Raw genomic sequence first — 17,998 nt, forward strand, 5'->3', positions numbered from 1 at the left:
AACCTGTACTAGTCGACTCAGCCGAGTCAACTCGTTATTTAAAAGAAACGTTCTTTCCTAAGTTTCATTTTTTATTTATTTATGTGCGTTAGAGGTCGTCTTCAACCTCCTCCCACACGTAGAGAAGACATTCATTGTCCACAGGTGGCCCTCTGCCGGATGTTGCCTCCTGTCGAACTTCGGCCTCCTTGTCCGATGACGTCGCGGGCCGACGCACAACGTCGAGCGAGACGCCAGTTGTCTCCACAGCATCGGCGCTCGCAGCGTAGGCAAAGAGCTTCTCTCCACGAAAATGACTCTATATCAGAGAGGCGAGCTTTGATACCACATGAAGGATCTTTTTAATGAATTTCGAAACAATACATGAAATTCAAAAACCAAAATCGTACCTCCTGACATGGCGTCAACTTCCGGCGAACAGAATGTCTCATCTATCGCAACGTTCAGGCATACCTCTGCTAGACGAGACCCCGCCTCCTCTCCATCAAAGGAGACCACCAAACAACGGAAAACCGAAAGGTTGTAACTGGCGACCACTCTTCATAGAAAACACCATTCAACGAAGACGGGTCAGAGAAGACGACGGGTCACTTACGTTTTGAGAAACCGAACCGTCTAACATTGTCGACTTACTAAACCAACATGCCCTCTGCGATTCCATTTCTGACGCTGACTTTGTTGCCAGGTTTGAAGACATCTGCTCCCATGGTGATGATCACATTGTCTGTGTCATTGAAGAAAACCTCTCTCAGAAGATCTTTGCAACTAGTAGCATCTTTATCATAAAGAAATTATTCCGAAACTGTAGAAAGGAGGGCCGCATTGGGGATATTCTTGTAGATTCCAGTGTCTGGGGGAAGCATCTGGGGCAGAAGATCATAGGGTTCTTATGTGAACATGCCAAATCAGTTGGTTGTGAGAAAATCATTCCTGATTAGGACGAGAAGAACGTGGATTTTATGAGAAGTATGAATTCAAGAAGGAAGATGTTCGAATGGAATTGTATTTTGATTGATAGCCATAACCTTTTCGTTTTTCATTGAAGTTTCTTTGCCTTCCCAATCTGAATTTGAACTCATCTGATTACTCTCTTCCTCTGTGGATCTCTATTACTCTTTTATGGACCGATCGAACTAATCAGTTTTCTCGTATTGCTGGTGAAACCGCTTCCTGGTTGTGGTTATTCTTCTGTTAGATTTTGTTCTGTTGCGTTCCTACTGACTTTTTGCTTCATTTGTGTGGCTTGCATTTGATTTTAGTGTCCATTCTTTATTCTAAAACAGAAACAGGTGCTCTGACTTGAAATTCACATTTTCACTAGAGTTTCTTTCCTTAGTGATGAATTTGCAGTGGCATTAGTCTCCTCCTAATGGAAGAGCAACAATGGCCTTCATTGGTTTGTATTTATAGGAACTCTTTCTTCTAAAAAAAAATAAAAGATTTTTTTATACCACTTAGTTATGGACAATTTCATGGTCTTAAAAACTTCGTTAAACTCGAATGAAATTTTTTTTTTTTTGGCTAGGTAATGGAAACCCCATTGGTGGTTCCCTTGAATTTAACAGAGACATTTCAATTTGTTAGGTTTGTTATGCATTTCTGATAGCTTGACGTCTTTATAATAATTTGATTTAATGAGATAACTTGTAGAGATGGAGAAAGAGCATATAGAGACAGGATCAACCGCGGAAGAGTCCTACCCTATCCGTCATCTCCAACTCTCTGACAAGGACAAGGGTTTTGTCGACTTACTAAAGAACCTCAGCCTTTGCGATCCTATTTTTTACGCTGATTTCGCTATCGGGTTCGAAGACCTCAACTCCCAAGGTGGTGATCACATTATCTGTGTCATTGAAGAAAACCACTCTCAGAAGATAATTGCAATTGGTAGCCTCTTTATCGAAAAGAAATTCATCTGAAACTGTGGAAAGGTGGGCCACATTGAGGATATCGTTGTAGATTCCAGTGTTCAGGGGAAGCATCTAGGGCAAAAGATCATACGGTTCTTATCTGAACATGCCAAATTAGTTGGCTATTATAAAATCATTCCTGATTGCGACGAGAAGAACAAAGGATTTTATGAGAAGTGTGGATTCAAGGAGAAAGGTGTTGAAATGGCTTTGTATTTTAATTGATTGCCAGGACCTTTGGGTGCCTAGTGGAGGGAGGATGGCGCTACTTGACTCCTATCCCCGATATGGAAATCAATTCAAAAACTCCTCCCAATATTTAGAGATGCAACTTCCTTTCACACAGGAAATGGAAGGACCCTCCTCTTTTGGTCAGATGAATGGTATGGCCCCCGCCCCCTCTCTGAGGATTTCCTGAGGCTCTCTAGGGTGGCGAGAGATCTCTCTTTTTCAGTGGCGGATTCTTGGAGAGATCGCTCATGGAGTCTTACATTTCGCCGGGGATTAAATGACGTGGAAACTACTGCTTTTTGCTCTCTCCTCTCAAGGCTCATCAACACTACTATTCGTGAGCATGCAGTCGATAAATTGATATGGAAGCCCAACATTAATGGCCGATTCACAGTTGCATCCACCTACTCCCACATTAGAAATCAAGATTACAGTATGCATGAGCACAAGGCAAACTTGGCATGGAAGCTCTCAGCGCCTAATAAAATTAAATTCTTCATGTGGACGACCATCAAGGAACAAATCCTCACCTCTGACAACCTCCATAAAAGAGGTTACACGCCCCCGATTGCACTTGTCCCCTTTGTGGTATGTGCGATGAGACAGTCCAACATGTTCTGTTACATTGCGACTTTTCATGGCAAGTCTGGATGAAAATACTTCAGAAGATTGGTCTCCAAATGGGGCTACATTAAGACCTTGTTGGCAACCTTTGAGATGGTTATGGGGATGTGCCTTCCTAAATTGGGCAAGATAATTCTCTTAGCATGCCTTGCGCATGTCCCATGGTGTATATGGCTAGAGCGAAACAACCGGAGATTCAATTCCAAGGCTAGCAACCCAGATAATATAGTGTCTCAGGCAGTGGGCCTTATTTCGAACTGGTTACATTCTAGGAAGGAGTTTACTTCTCTATCGGGCATCTCCCTTCAAGAAAATTGGGGTTTGATAGCGCACATGGCAGGCCCTCGTAGGAATCTAGTTATAGCCACCTGGGATCCTCCCCCTTACGACTGCATCAAACTCAATTTTGATGGCAGTGCTTTAGGTTGTCCTTGGCCGGCTGGAGCTGGTGGTGTTTTCAGAGATAGTAGTGGAGACCCTATTTTATCCTATGCAGGGCCGGTGGGTATCGCTGATTCAAATACTGCTGAAGTGAGTGCTCTTCTGTTCGGCCTCCAAATCTTTAAAGAGCGGCTCCATGGCAAGCTGATTATTGAAGACGATTCAAAGACTGCCATGAGTTGGTGTTTAAAAGAAAGCTCCCCTCCTTGGCGCCACTAGCCAATCATTGATCGTATTGCTGACATTGTATTATCTATTTATTGTAATTGGAACCTCGTTCCTAGATCAGCCAATTATTTGGTTGATAAATTGGCAAAATTTGGAACCTCCCAACAATCTCTCATTGTTTGGGAAGGCTTCCCCTCTTGTAATCAGCTCGTTTGAGCTCTCATAATAAAATTCAGCATCATTTAAAAAAAGAGGAGAAAGGTGTTGAAATGGCTTTGTATTTTGATTGATAGTCATGACCTTTTCATTTTTCATTAAAGTTTCTTTTCCTTTCCAATCTGAATTTGAACACATCCAGTTGTGTTGGAGAAGTGGAAAAGAAACTTCAATGAAAAATGAAAAGGTCGGGGCTCGAGGAGGATCTGTGTATAGGGAGATTTGTGTCAGAGGAGGGTTTGATGGGGCGGCGAGAGGAATGGGATGTTGGGTGATTTGATGTGGGAGGGTTGAGGGAGGGGAGGTCGAGGTCGAAGTGGATAAGTCTTGGGAAGGAGCCAAGGTTGTGTGTGATATAGTGGAGAGATGGGGGTTTGTCAAGGTGGATAAGCCTCGGGAAATGGAGGGTGCACAGGTGGTGTTTGACAGGCGAGGGCTACTAAAAGATCGTGGGCTTCGGGAAGCGAGGGATTTTGGGTAGGGTGGCGGAGGGGGAGGTGGTTTAAATATGAAGGGACGGGAGGTCGACATGATGTGGGCTGAGGGGATTTGGTGATAGATGTGATCGACTGTGGCGTGTAGGAAATTTTTTTCTGTGGTGGATGTGATGGTTGAAAAACGTCCCAGGGCTCGAGGTTGCCAAATCGGGGGGACATTGGGGGTACCATTGATTTGAAGAGGTGATGATGGTTTTCGGGAAATGTGGGGCAAGGTATGTGGGAGGACGTAAAAAATGGAATCACAAAGGTTGAGTTGCTCTAGTAAGTTGACAAAACCCTTGTCCGTGTCAGAGAGTTGGAGACAACGGATAGGGTAGGATTCTGCCGCGGTTGATCCTGTCTCGGTATGCTCTTTCTCCATCTCTATAGGATACCTCATTGAATCAAATTATTATAGAGACTTTAAGCTATCAAAAATGCATAACAAACCTAATAAGTTGAAATGTCTCTGTTAAATTCAAGGGAACCACCAATGGGGTTTCCATCACCTAGCCAAAAAAATACAATTTTCATTCAAGTTGATTGAAGTTTTTAAGACCATGACATTGTCAATAGCTAAGTGGTAGAAGAAAATTCTTTTTTTTTTCTTTAGAAGAAAGAGTTCCTAAAAATACAAACCGATGAAGACCATTGTTACTCTTGTATTAGGTGGAGACTAATGCCACCGCAAATTCATCACTAAGGAATGAAATTCTAATGAAAATGTGAATTTCAAGTCAAAGCTCCTGTTTCTGTTTTAGAATAGAGAATGGACACTAAAATCAAATGCTAGCCACACTAATGACGTAAAAAGTCAGTACGAACGCAACATAACAAAACCGATGAAGGCCATTGTTACTCTTGTATTAGGTGGAGACTAATGCCACTGCAAATTCATCACTAAGGAATGAAACTCTAATGAAAATGTGAATTTCAAGTCAAAGCTCCTGTTTCTGTTTTAGAATAGAGAATGGACACTAAAATCAAATGCTAGCCACACTAATGAAGTAAAAAGTCAGTACGAATGCAACATAACAAAATCTAACAGAAGAATAACCACAACCAGGAAGTGGTTTCACCAGCAATACAAGAAAACTGATTAGTTGGACAGGTCGAAAAAAGAGTAATAGAGATCCACAGAGGAAGAGAGTAATCAGATGAGTTCAAATTCAGATTGGGAAGGCAAAGAAAGTTCAATGAAAAATGAAAAGGTTTTGGCTATCAATCAAAATACAATTCCATTCGAACACCTTCCTTCTTGAATCCATACTTCTCATAAAATCCCATGTTCTTCTCGTCCCAATCAGGAATGATTTTATCACAACCAACTGATTTGGCATGTTCACATAAGAACTGTATGATCTTCTGCCCCAAATGCTTCCCCCCAGACACTGGAATCTACAAGGATATCCCCAATGTGGCCCTCCTTTCTACAATTTCGGAATAATTTCTTTACAATAAAGCGGCTTCCAGTTGCAATGATCTTCTAAGAGTGGTTTTCTTCGATGACATAAACAATGTGATCATCACTATGGGACCTGATTTTCGTGGAGAGGAGCTCTCTTCCTACGCTGAGATCACCAGCACTGTGGAGCTAACCGGCGTCTCGCTTGAGCAGAAGCCTGATGGGAGGCGACGTCCGATAGAAGGCCGCCTGTGGAATTTGAACGCCCTCTCTAGCTGGAGGTTGAAGACGACCTCCTGCGTACATAAATAAATAAATAAAATTTTGAAACATAGGAAAGCACGTTTCATTTAAATAACGAGTTAACTCGTACCAGTTGTGCAAGTTGGGCTAGATGAGACGAGTTGAACGGGTTGGTGCGACTCGGACATGTTGAGTCGACTCGTACGTTCGCTGACCCGACCCACCCGTGATGCTGATCGAGTTGACTCAGTCGACCAAATGAAATTCTGTGCTAGCGGATTCGAACCCACCCAGAGAAAAGAAATCTAGCGCTAGCAACCAGTAAGTCCGATTGGCTTGATGTATTATCTTTGGATACACATAAAATATATATTAAAATTACAGTAATTTTTTTTATGCAATTTCAATAATTATGCATACTTCAGTTTTTTAGGCATTTTTTATGTTGACTTAAATGTAAGGATTATTAATTGACATTCATTTTAGTCAATTATTTTTATGTCATATTTATGGTATACATTTGAATAATTGAGTAATTGCCACAACATTCTTAATTATGCAAATGTCTAGTGACATTAAGTATACTCACATAAAGTTAATGACATTAAAAAAATTGTGATTCATCATGGAGATATAATAATTTAACCCCATAGGCTAAAAATTATATTTAAGTGATTAATCAGGATGGAACAAAAATATTTAAAAAAAAGAAATTTTAGTTGCCCACTGGCCAAAAATATTCCTTTACAAACAAATTTCTAGGTCCCATCATAAACAGACATAAATCGCATATTTGTTACAGTCTAAGCCCACAGGAAAGATTATAATGATACGCTGATTTATTTGTTTGGATTATTTACATGGGTAAATAATTCAAAATTTGGTTTCATTCCTCTATTGTTCCCCTAAATGGAGAAAATTATATTGAGTGGAAGGAGAAACTTCTCCTGTTAATAGGGTGCATGGATCTTGACTTGGCACTTAGAGTGGATAAACCTCCGAAACCCATAGAATCCTGAACGCAAATTGAGAAAACATCATTTGAACTTTGGGAGAGATCCAATCGATTAAGTTTGATGTTTATTAAGTCTCATAGTGGGGAGTATTCGTGGATCTATTTCGAAATGTGCTTAAGCCAAGGACTATCTTCAAGCTATTAATGCATAGTTTGAAACTTCGGATAAAGCATTAGTTAGCACCCTAATAACCCAAATGTGTTCCATGAAATTTACTGGCACCCAGGGTGTGCGTGAGCACATTATGCAAATGCGGGATATAGCCGCAAAATTGAAATCGAAGGAGATTGAGATGTTCGAGTCATTTTTGATCCACTTCATCCTTAACTTGTTTCCGTCTGCATATGCTCCCTTCAAAATCTCTTATAACATACATAAGGATAAATGGTCAATTAATGAACTTTTGATCATGTGTGTACCAGAAGAAGGGAGGCTTAATCAGGAGAGGATTGAAAGTGCGCATTTGACGACTCAAGACAATAGACCTTTTCAGAAAGGGAAGGGGAAAACGCCTCTTAATAAAGAATCTAAGGGCGGTGTCAAATGTTCCTTTAGTAAGAAGAAAGAACATATCAAGAAAATCTGTCCCAAGTTCAAACATTTGCTTGAAAACAATGGTAATTTCATATCCTTAGTGTGTTTTGAATTTAATATGACTCATCCTTCTTATACCACTTGGTAGCTATATTTCTCCAGTTTCACAAATAGGGATTCCCAAAAAGGAAGAGAAGGCTTTCTAAGTTAGAAGCCAAGTAGATATATGCCCCACCACTCGATCCGCTACCCGATCCGTAGATTCCCATTTTGTATCAAACTAATGTAAGTAGAGAACATCATTTTACCAAGACCAGGTAGAGGGATACCAATGAGCGACTTACTAAAAGAGAGCAGATCTGCCGCCATGCAGAATTGTTGCCCAAACTTACTAAGATTGAGAGTCCACACCCTCCAAGAGAGTATGCATTGGAGAAGAATGTGACTTGTGGTTTCATCTTTAGAATTGTAGAGTGGGCAATTGAGGGATGACCTCTTCTTCTAAGAACGTCTGCTGATAGAATCTTGCCTTGACATGCACTCCACATGAAGAATTTTTTTTTTTTTTGGGGGGGGGGGGGGGGGGGGGGGGGGGGGGGCACATATACGCCATACGAAGTTAATTTCATTCTCCCTCCCAGACGAATTCCAGCCATTTAAAAAGCTATATGCAGATGAAATAGTGAATTTGTCCCTTTTATTTGGCTACCAAATGAGCTTGTCAGCCTCCAAAGGCCGAATTTTAACTGATGCAATAGAATCCATCGGACGACTAGCCTCCAGGGCCTCGTTATCCAAGTGACCCCTTCTAGGATAAAGGTTCATACCACCCTCCTCAAAAGTTTCTGCTACTGATATGTCTCTACGGGATGTGAGGAGAAAAAGACTTCTGAAAGAATCTTGTAATGGCACCTACCCTATCCACAAATCTTCCCAAACTTTAGCGATCTACCATTGACAACATAAACTCTACTTGCGGATTAAAATTTTGGAAGTAGGTGGTATAGTGCTCTCCATATTGAGGATAAACCTCTACGATTACCGCATGACATCCACCAATGAGTAGCCCCACCAAGTTTTAGAAAGAGCCATTTCCTTCCAGAGATTTGAAAAATGGGTATTAAGCTTCCATAACCATTTGAGTAGCAACGCTTGATTCATATTTTTGGATTTCCAAATTCCTAGGCCACCCATATTATTTGGCAAGCAAACATCATCCCATCGAACCAAATGATACTTGAAGGCATCACTTGAACCCCTCCATAAAAATCTTCTTTTGAGTCTATCCATAGCCTTACAGATGGAGATAGGACAAGGCATAAAAGATAAAGCATAATTAGGAATTCCTGTAATGCAAGACTTGAGAAGAACGAGCCTACCCGCTTTACTAAGCAGTCGTCCCTTCCAGAATGCAAGCCGGGCTTCAATTTTCTCCACCACCAAACTCCAATGATTCTTACATATACGGCCATTGAATAGGGGCAGACCAAGGTATGTTGCTGGCAGGTGACTTGTTGAGCATCCGAAAATACTAGCCATCTCTGTAAGAGTTTCAGGATTAACATTGAAACCCATGAGGGAAGTCTTTTCCCAATTAACTTTCTGGCCATATGCTAATTCAAAGAGCCCCAACACCGCTTTAATCTTTCTTGTATTGTGAGTGTTGTCGATTCCAAATATGATGGTATCATCTGCATACTGATTAATTGGGATATTGAAAGCCTGATTGGTACTAGTAGGCGGGAGCCATCCGAGATTGCCTGCTGAGTAAAACATTGCAGATAAGAATTCCCCAACCTTATTGAATAGAACCGGGGAGAGAGGATCACCCTGTTTGATTCCTCTGGTTCCTTTGAAATAACCACAAATTGATCATTGAGGAGAGAATACGAGGCCGAGCCCACACAACTTCTAATCCAGAATCTCCATCGATTTCCAAAGCCCATTTTTCCCATAATCTCATCTAGCATAATCCAATTCACTCTGTCAAAAGCTTTTTCAAGATCAAACTTCAAGTCAATTCTTGGATCGTTATTGCGCCGAAAATGGTCAATCAGTTCATGATCTGCAATAGTGGAATCCAAAATCTCTCTTCCTTTTAGAAAAGTTGTGTATAACTGTTGGAAGAATAACTTTGAGATAATGAGCTAAGATTCTGGCAATAATCATGTAAGCACTTGTGACAAGACTGATAGGCCTGAAATCCTCTGGTTCCTCCACACTAGCTTTCTTCAGGACCAAGACAATAAAGAACGCGACAATACTAGGGAAAGTGATACCATTATTGAAAAAGTCATTAATCATTGCGATCATATCCTCCTTTTGAGGCGAGGCCTGAATCTTTTCAGAAATTCTCCGTTAAAGCCATCAGGGCCTAGCACCCTATCACTTTCCATGCCTAAGACATCATGTTCAACTTCTCTGACTGAAAACGATATCTCTAGGAAAGAGGCAGTTGTTGGGGAGAGACGGGAGAGCCTAATAATCTGAAGTTTTGGCCTATTAAAGCATTCCTCCGAATATAGATCCGTAAAAAACTTGAGCAACACATTAGTAATCAAAGTCTTACACGATGTTACCTCATTATTTACACATAATGAAGTAATTCGGTTGGACCTATACTTTGCCGAAGCTACAACATGGAAAAACTTTGTGTTGGCCTCTCCTTCCTTTAGCCATTTAAATCTGGCTCGTTGCTTCCAACGGACCTTCTCTTGATGGAGTATTGCATTAAGATTAGAATTAAGAGAAATACGGGAAGAGAACTCCAACAGAGAGAAAAACTTCTGTTCTTCTGGTAGATCAAGGTTTGCAAGTTGAGAGAGGATAAAAGACTTCTCAGCAACCAGAGAGGTGCGATGGTTCGTGGCCCACTCTTTAATTTTCTTTTTAAAAAAATTAAGCTTCAGAGAGAAAGCCCTCTCCCACCTTCTCAAATATGGACCCGCCATCCACCATTCATCAACAAGAGCCTCAATTTTTTTTTGGCAATAACCAGCAATTTTTGAATTGAAAAAGAGAGAGACCCCATTTCTCAAAAGAGGTGGTCAACATGGTAGGCCAATGGTCTGACCATACCTTGTTTAGAACCCGACCAGAAACATTCCCGTAGAGCTACAACCAATCAGGACAAGCCAGAAAACGATCCAACTTTGAAAAAATTGGTTGATGTTGGTTATTTGACCATGTGTAATTTTTCCCAGAGAGAGGGAACTTATCCAGCCCACTTCCGTCGATGAAGTCAGAGAAACCCCGCATAAATGCAGAGATGCGGATTGCCGACAGTATCTTCTTGTTGCAATATTGAATAACATTGAAATCCCCCGCAATAAACCAAGGGAGCCTCCTAGACTGGAAAAGGTTACTCAGCTCTTCCCAAAACAGGCTACGCTCACGATATTTGATTTGCCCATAAACTCCCCCAACGCACCAGATTCTACTAGTAGAGAGATCCCTGAATTGCAAACCTAATGATAAGCTGCCTCCAGACACTAGAAGGGATTCTAGATATGTTGTGTCCCAAGCAACAAGGATGCCTCCTGAATGACCAGTCGCATTAACAGCTACCCACTTTAATGAAGAGTTTGCCCAGAGCTCTCTGACAATATCATTGGACATTACTTGACATTTTGTTTCTTGGAAGATGATTATAGAGGGCTTGAGTTGAGAAAGGAAACTCAAAATCACACCTCGCTTTCGGATGGTACCAATTACCCTAACGTTCCAGGAGAACACAATCATTTGTAATTGTACTTCTGGACTCCCGATGCAGATTTGTTTCTTGGTAGTGAACCTCTGAAAACTACACCCATAAGACGAGCCAAATTCATCATTTGTTGCCTTGTTTCCTCGTTGTATTTATGGCGTTCCACTTGGTGTTCCTCGACTAGACGATCAGGTTTCCCAAGGGAGAGAGGGGGCGTTTGGGTGTTTACTGGTCTTTCAGGAGATGAAAATTCCACTTGGCGTTGGTTTTCGTTGGTTCAAGAAATCCTGCATGGTGTTGGCAACATGGATTGTAGTTCCGGAATCAATCCACCAAGTGGTATAAGAAGCATGAGTCATATTAAATTTGAAACACACTAAGGATATGAGATTACCTTTGTTTTCAAGCCAATGCTTGAACTTGGGATAGGTTTTCTTGATATGTCCTTTCTTCTTACAGAAGGAACATTTGACACCGCCCTTAGATTCTTTATTAAGAGGCATTTTTTCCTTTCCTTTCTGAAAAAAGGTCTCTTCTCTTAAGTCGTCAAATGCCCACTTTCGATCCTCTCCTGATTAAGCCTCCCTACACACATTGTCAAAAGTTCATTAATTGACCATTTATCCTTATGTATGTTATAAGAGATTTTGAAGGGTGCATATGCAGACAGAAGCAAGTTAAGGATGAAGTGGACCAAAAATGACTCGGACATCTCAATCTCTTTCAATTTCAGTCTTGCAGCCATATCCTGCATTTGCATAATGTGCTCACGCACATGCTTGGTGCCAGTAAATTTCATGGAACACATTTGGGTTATTAGGGTGTTAGCTAATGCCTTATCCGAAGTTTCAAACTGTGCCTAAATAGTTTGAAGATAGTCCTTGGCTTTGGCACATTCAGAAATAGATCCACGAATATTCCCCACTATGAGATTTAATAAACATCAAACTTAATCGATTTGATCTCTCCCAAAGTTCAAATGATGTTTTTTCAATTTGGGTACTAGATTTTGTGGGTTTCGGAGGTTCATCTACTCTAAGTGCCAAGTCAAGATCCATGCACTCTAATAACAGGAGAAGTTTCTCCTTCCATTCTATATAATTTTCTCCATTTAGGGAAACAATAGAGGAATCAAAGGTTGGGACAGATAAAGTTCGTAGAACTACAAAAAAATAGATAACAAGCTTGCTTAATAAGTAATGTAGCCAAATTTTTGAATATTTACCCATGTAAATAATTCAAACAAATAAATCAACGTGTCATTATAATCTTTCATGTGGGTTAGATTATAACACATATGCGATTTATGTCTCTTTATGATGGGACCTAGAAATTTGTTTGTAAATGAATATTCTTGGTCTGTGGGCAACTAGAATTTTTTTTTTTAAATATTTCTGTCCCATATTGATTAATCACTTAAATATAATATTTACCCTGTGGAGTTAAAATATTATATCTCCATGATGAATCACAATTTTTTTTTATGTCATTAAATTTATGTGACTAAACTTAATGTCACTGGACATTTGCATAATTAAGAACACTGTGACAATTACTCAATTATTCAAATGTATACCATAAATATGACATAAAAATAATTGACTAACATGAATGATAATTAATAATCCTTACATTTAGGTCAGCATAAAATATGCATAAAAAACTGAAGTATGCATAAAACCTAAATAAATTTTGCACAATTATTGAAATTGCATAAAAACAGATTACTGAAATTTTAATATATATTTTATGTGTATCCAAAGATAACACATAAAGACAGTCAGACTTACTGGTTGCCTACACCAGATTTCTTTTCTGTGTGCTGTTTCAAGTCCCCGCTAGCGCAAAATTTTATTTGGTCGACCGAGTCGGCTCGGTCAGCATCATGGGCGGGTCGGGTCAGTGAGTTGGAATGTACGAGCTGACTCATCATGTCCGAGTCGACCCAAACCTGCCTGATTCAACCATTAAATTCCGACTCGTGCCAACCCGATCGTGTCGTCTTATCTAGCCCGACATGCGCAGCCAGTACGGGTCGACTCAGCCGAGTCAACTCGTTATTTAAATGAAACGTTCTTTCCTAAGTTTGAAACTTTTATTTATTTATTTACTTGCGTTAGAGGTCGTCTTCAATCTCCAACCACATGTAGAGAGGACGTTCAAAGTCCACAGTCGGCCCTCTATCGGACGTAACCTCCCTTCATACTTCGGCCGCCGTTGTCGGCCGACGCACAACGCAGAGTGAGACGCCAATTGGCTCCACAGCACCGGCGCTTGTAGCGTAGGCAGAGAGCTCCTCTCCAAGAAAATGACTCCATATCAGAGAGGGGAGCTTTGATACCACATGAAGGATCACTTTATTGAATTTCGAAACAATATATGAAATTCAAAAACCAAAATCGTACCTACTGACATGGCGTCAACTTCCGGCGAACAGAGTGTCTCATCTATCGCAGAGGCTCGTCGATGGCAACGTTCAGGTATACCTCAGCTAGACAGACCCCCTTTTATAGCCTCATCTCCACCAAAGGAGACTACCATACGACGGAAAACCGAAAGGTTGTAACCGGTGACCATTTTTCATGGAAAACACCATTCGATGAAGACGGGTCAGAGAAGACGACGAGTCACTTACGGTTAGAGAAACCAAATCGTCTAACATTGTCGACTTACTAAAGCAACATGCCCTCTGCGATTCGATTTTTGACGCTGATTTTGTTGCCAGGTTTGAAGACATCTACTCGCAAGGTGATGATCACATTGTCTGTGTCATCGAAGAAAACCACTCTCAGAAGATCATTGCAACTGGTAGCCTCTTTATCGTAAAGAAATTATTCCGAAATTGTAGAAAGGAGGGCCACATTGGGGATATCCTTGTATATTCCAGTGTCCGGGGGGAAGCATCTGGGGCAGAAGATCATACGGTTCTTATTTGAACATGCCAAATCAGTTGGTTGTGATAAAATCATTCCTGATTGGCACGAGAAGAACATGGGATTTTATGAGAAGTATGGATTCAAGAAGGAAGGTGTTCGAATGGAATTGTATTTTGATTGATTGCCAAAACCTTTTCATTTTTCATTCCAGTTTCTTTACCTTCTCAATCTGAATTTGAACTCATCTGATTACTCTCTTCCTTTGTGGATCTCTATTACTCTTTTATGGACCTATCCAACTAATCAATTTTCTTGTATTGCTGGTGAAACCGCTTCCTGGTTGTGGGTATTCTTTTGTTAGATTTTGTTCTGTTGTGTTCGTACTGACTTTTTGCTTCATTTGTGTGGCCTGCATTTGATTTTACTGTCCATTCTTTATTCTAAAATAGAAACAGGAGCTCTGACTTGAAATTCACATTTTCATTTGAGTTTCATTCCTTAGTGATGAATTTGCAGTGCATTAGTCTCTTCCTAATACAAGAGCTACAGTGCCCTTCATTGGTTTGTATTTATAGGAACTCTTTCTTCTAAAAAAAAAAGAAAGAATTTTTTATTGCCTCTTAGCTGTTGACAATGTCATGGTCTTAAAAACTTCAATAAACTCGAATGAAAATTGTATTTTTTTGGAAGTCTCTATAATAATTTGATTTAATGAGATAACCTGTAGAGATGGGGAAAGAGCATACCGAGACAGGATTAACCGCGGAAGAGTCCTACCCTATCCGTCGTCTCCAACTCTCTGACAAGGACAAGGGTTTTGTCGACTTACTAAAGCAACTCAGCCTTTGTGATTCCATTTTTGACGTTGATAGGTTCGAAGACCTCAGCTCCCATGGTGATGATCACATTATCATTGTCATTGATGAAAACCACTCTCAGAAGATAATTACAATTGGTAGCCTATTTATCGAAAAGAAATTCATCAGAAACTGTGGAAAGGTGGGCCACATTGAGGACATCGTTGTAGATTCCAATGTTCGGGGGAAGCATCTAAGGCAGATGATCATGCGGTTCTTATTTGAACATGCCAAATCAGTTGGTTGTTATAAAATCATTCTTGATTGCAACGAGAACAATAGGGGATTTTATGAGAAGTGTGGATTCAAGGAGAAAGGTGTTGAAATGGCTTTGTATTTTGATTGATAGCCTGGACCTTTTCATTTTTCATTGAAGTTTCTTTTCCTTCCCAATCTGAATTTGAACACATCCAGTTGTGTTGGAGAAGTGGAAAAGTAACTTCAATGAAAAATGAAAAGGTCCTGGCTATCAATCAAAATACAAAGCCATTTCAACACCTTTCTCCTTGAACCCACACTTCTCACAAAATCCCATGTTCTTCTTGTCGCAATCAAGAATGATTTTATAACAGCCAATTGATTTGGCATGTTTAGATAAGAACCGTATGACCTTCTACCCTAGATGCTTCCTCCGAACACTGGAATCTACAACGATATCCTCAATGTGGCCCACGTTTCCACAGTTTCGGATGAATTTCTTTTCGATAAAAAGGCTACGAATTGCAATTATCTTCTGGGAGTGGTTTTCTTCAATGACACAGATAAAGTGATCATCACCATGGGAGTTGAGGTCTTCGAACCTGTCAGCGTAAAAAATGGAATCACAAAGGCTGAGTTGCTTTAGTAAGTCGACAAAACCCTTGTCCTTGTCAGAGAGTTGGAGGCGACGGATAGTGTAGGACTCTTCCGCGGTTGATCTTGTCTCGGTATGCTCTTTCTCCATCTCTACATGATATCTCATTAAATTAGATTATTATAGAGACTTCAAGCTATCAGAAATGCATAACAAACCTATTAAATTGAAATGTCTTTGTTAAATTCAAAGATACCACCAATGGGGTTTCCTTCACCTAGTAAAAAAAATACAATTTTCATTCAAGTTTATTGAAGTTTTTAAGACCATGACATTGTCAACAGCTAAGTGGCAGAAAAAAAATTCTTTTTTTTTTTTTAGAAGAAATATTTCCAAGAAATACAAACCGACGAAGGCCACTGTTGCTCTTGTATTAGGAGGAGACTAATGCCGTTGCAAATTCATCACTAAGGAATGAAACTCTAATGAAAATGTGTATTTCAAGTCAAAGCTCTTGTTTCTGTTTTAGAATAGAGAATGGACACTAAAATCAAATGCTAGCCACACAAATGAAGCAAAAAGTCAGTACGAATGCAATAGACAAAATCTAATAGAAGAATAACCACAACCAGGAAGCGGTTTCACCAGCAATTCGAGAAAATTGATTAGTTGGACAGGTCCATAAAAGAGTAATAGAGATCCACATAGGAAGAGAGTAATCAGATGAGTTCAACTTCAGGTTGGGAAGGCAAAGAAACTTCAATGAAAAATTAAAAGGTCTTGGCAATTAATCAAAATACAATACCATTCAAACACCTTCCTTCTTAAATCCATACTTCTCATAAAATCCCATGCTCTTCTCGTCCCAATCATTACTGATTTGGCATGTTCTTATAAGAACCGTATGATCTTCTGCCCCAAATGCTTCCCCTCGGACACTGGAATCTACAAGGATATCCCCAATATGGCCCTCATTTCTACAGTTTCGGAGTAATGTCTTTACAATAAAGAGGCTACCAGTTGCAATGATCTTTCGAGAGTGGTTTTCTTCGATGACATAGACAATGTGATTATCACTATGGGAGCTGATGTCTTCAAACTTGGCAGCAAAGTCAGCGTCAGAAATGGAATCGCAGAGGGCATGTTGCTTTAGTAAGTGGCCAATGTTTGACGGTTCGGTTTCACTCACCGTAAGTGACCCGTCTTCGTCGAATGGTGTTTTCCATTAAGAGTGGTCACTGGTTACAACCTTTCGGTTTCCCGTCGTTTGGTGGGCTCCTTTAACGGAGAGGAGGCTATAAAAGGGGGTCTGCTCTAGCAGAGATATGGCTGAACGTTGCCATTGACGAGTCTTTGCGATAGATGAGACATTCTGTTCGCCGAAGACGATAGCCGAGAAGCTCAGTTCTCCGAAAGTTGACGCCATGTCAGGAGGTACGATTTTGGTTTTTGAATTTCATATATGGTTTCAAAATTCGTTAAAGTGATCCTTCATTTGGTATCAAATCTCCCTTTTCTGATTTGGAGTTATTTTCGTGGAGAGGAGCTCTCTGGCTACGCTGTGGAGCCAACCGGCGTCTCGCTTGGCGCTGTGTGTCGGCCGACTTCGGAAGACTGGGGCCGAAGTCTGATGGGAGGCGGCGTCCGGCAGAGGGCCGCCTATGGATGTTGAACGTCCTCTCTACGTATGGCTGGAGGTTGAAGATGACCTCCAACGCATGTAAATAAAAAAATAAAATTTTGAAATTTAGGAAAACACGTTTATTTTAAATAACGTGTTGACTCGTACCGGTTGTGCAAGTCGAGCTAGATGAGACGAGTCAAACGGGTTGGTGCGACTCAGACATGTTGAGTCGACTCATACGTTCGCTGACCCGACCCGCCCGTGATGCTGACCGAGTCGACTCGGTCGACCAAATAAAATTATGTGCTAGAGGGGATTCGAACCCTCGCTCAGAAAAGAAATCTAGCGCTGGCAACATGCAAGTTCGACTGGGTTTATGTGTTATCTTTAGATACTAATAAAATATATATTAAAATTTCAGTAATTTGTTTTTATGCAATTTCAATAATTATGCATATTTCAGTTTTTTTGGCATTTTTATGTTAACCTAAATGTAAGGATTATTAATTGACATTTATTTTTGTCAATTATTTTTAAGTCATATTTATGGTAAACATTTGAATAATTGAGTAATTGCCACAACATTCTTAATTATGTGAATGTCTAGTGACATTAAGTTTAGTCACATAAAGTTAATGACATAAAAAAAATTGTGATTCATCATGGAGATATAATAATTTAACCCCACAGGGTAAATATTATATTTAAGTGATTAATCAGGATGAAACATAAATATTTAAAAAAAAAATTATAGTTGCTCACATGCCAAGAATATTCCTTTACAAACAAATTTCTAGGTCCCATCATAAAGAGACATAAATCACATGTGTTATAATCTAAGCCCATAGGAAAGATTATAATGACATGCTGATTTA

General features: G+C 40.1%; 4 protein-coding genes across 4 annotated transcripts; 3 read left to right on the forward strand and 1 right to left on the reverse strand.

The window, feature by feature from the left end:
* Positions 1–397: 397 nt before the first annotated feature.
* On the forward strand, positions 398–938 carry LOC137951128 (glucosamine 6-phosphate N-acetyltransferase-like). The gene is made up of 2 exons (XM_068797727.1): positions 398–519; positions 686–938. Exons 1-2 carry the CDS (start codon positions 398–400, stop codon positions 936–938), a joined length of 375 nt encoding a protein of 124 aa, XP_068653828.1.
* A 12,448-nt stretch (positions 939–13,386) lies between these two features.
* Positions 13,387–13,909, forward strand: LOC137951129 (glucosamine 6-phosphate N-acetyltransferase-like). The gene is made up of 2 exons (XM_068797728.1): positions 13,387–13,532; positions 13,699–13,909. Exons 1-2 carry the CDS (start codon positions 13,387–13,389, stop codon positions 13,907–13,909), a joined length of 357 nt encoding a protein of 118 aa, XP_068653829.1.
* A 669-nt stretch (positions 13,910–14,578) lies between these two features.
* On the forward strand, positions 14,579–15,052 carry LOC137951130 (glucosamine 6-phosphate N-acetyltransferase-like). The gene has a single exon (XM_068797730.1). It carries the CDS (start codon positions 14,579–14,581, stop codon positions 15,050–15,052), a length of 474 nt encoding a protein of 157 aa, XP_068653831.1.
* Positions 15,053–16,307: 1,255 nt separating this feature from the next.
* Positions 16,308–16,925, reverse strand: LOC137951131 (glucosamine 6-phosphate N-acetyltransferase-like). Its single transcript, XM_068797731.1, has 2 exons — positions 16,749–16,925; positions 16,308–16,646 (listed from the first exon to the last, which is right to left on the reverse strand). The coding sequence occupies exons 1-2, from the start codon at positions 16,923–16,925 to the stop codon at positions 16,308–16,310; spliced, it is 516 nt and encodes a 171-aa protein (XP_068653832.1).
* Positions 16,926–17,998: the final 1,073 nt, after the last annotated feature.

This window comes from Aristolochia californica, unplaced genomic scaffold (genome assembly GCF_029961685.1).
Source record: "Aristolochia californica isolate CCGP_79_NKW_82.1479 unplaced genomic scaffold, dmAriCali1.0.hap1 SCAF_15, whole genome shotgun sequence".
Taxonomy (NCBI): Eukaryota; Viridiplantae; Streptophyta; class Magnoliopsida; order Piperales; family Aristolochiaceae; genus Aristolochia; species Aristolochia californica.

Coding starts and splice junctions, on each gene's coding strand:
- LOC137951128 (XM_068797727.1), top strand. CDS start 398: ATGGCGTCAACTTCCGGCGAACAGAATGTCTCATCTATCGCAACGTTC. Junction 520..685: donor AAACAACGGAAAACCGAAAG/GTTGTAACTGGC, acceptor CTTTGTTGCCAG/GTTTGAAGACATCTGCTCCC.
- LOC137951129 (XM_068797728.1), top strand. CDS start 13,387: ATGGCGTCAACTTCCGGCGAACAGAGTGTCTCATCTATCGCAGAGGCT. Junction 13,533..13,698: donor ATACGACGGAAAACCGAAAG/GTTGTAACCGGT, acceptor TTTTGTTGCCAG/GTTTGAAGACATCTACTCGC.
- LOC137951130 (XM_068797730.1), top strand. CDS start 14,579: ATGGGGAAAGAGCATACCGAGACAGGATTAACCGCGGAAGAGTCCTAC.
- LOC137951131 (XM_068797731.1), bottom strand. CDS start 16,925: ATGGCGTCAACTTTCGGAGAACTGAGCTTCTCGGCTATCGTCTTCGGC. Junction 16,647..16,748: donor AAACGACGGGAAACCGAAAG/GTTGTAACCAGT, acceptor CACTTACTAAAG/CAACATGCCCTCTGCGATTC.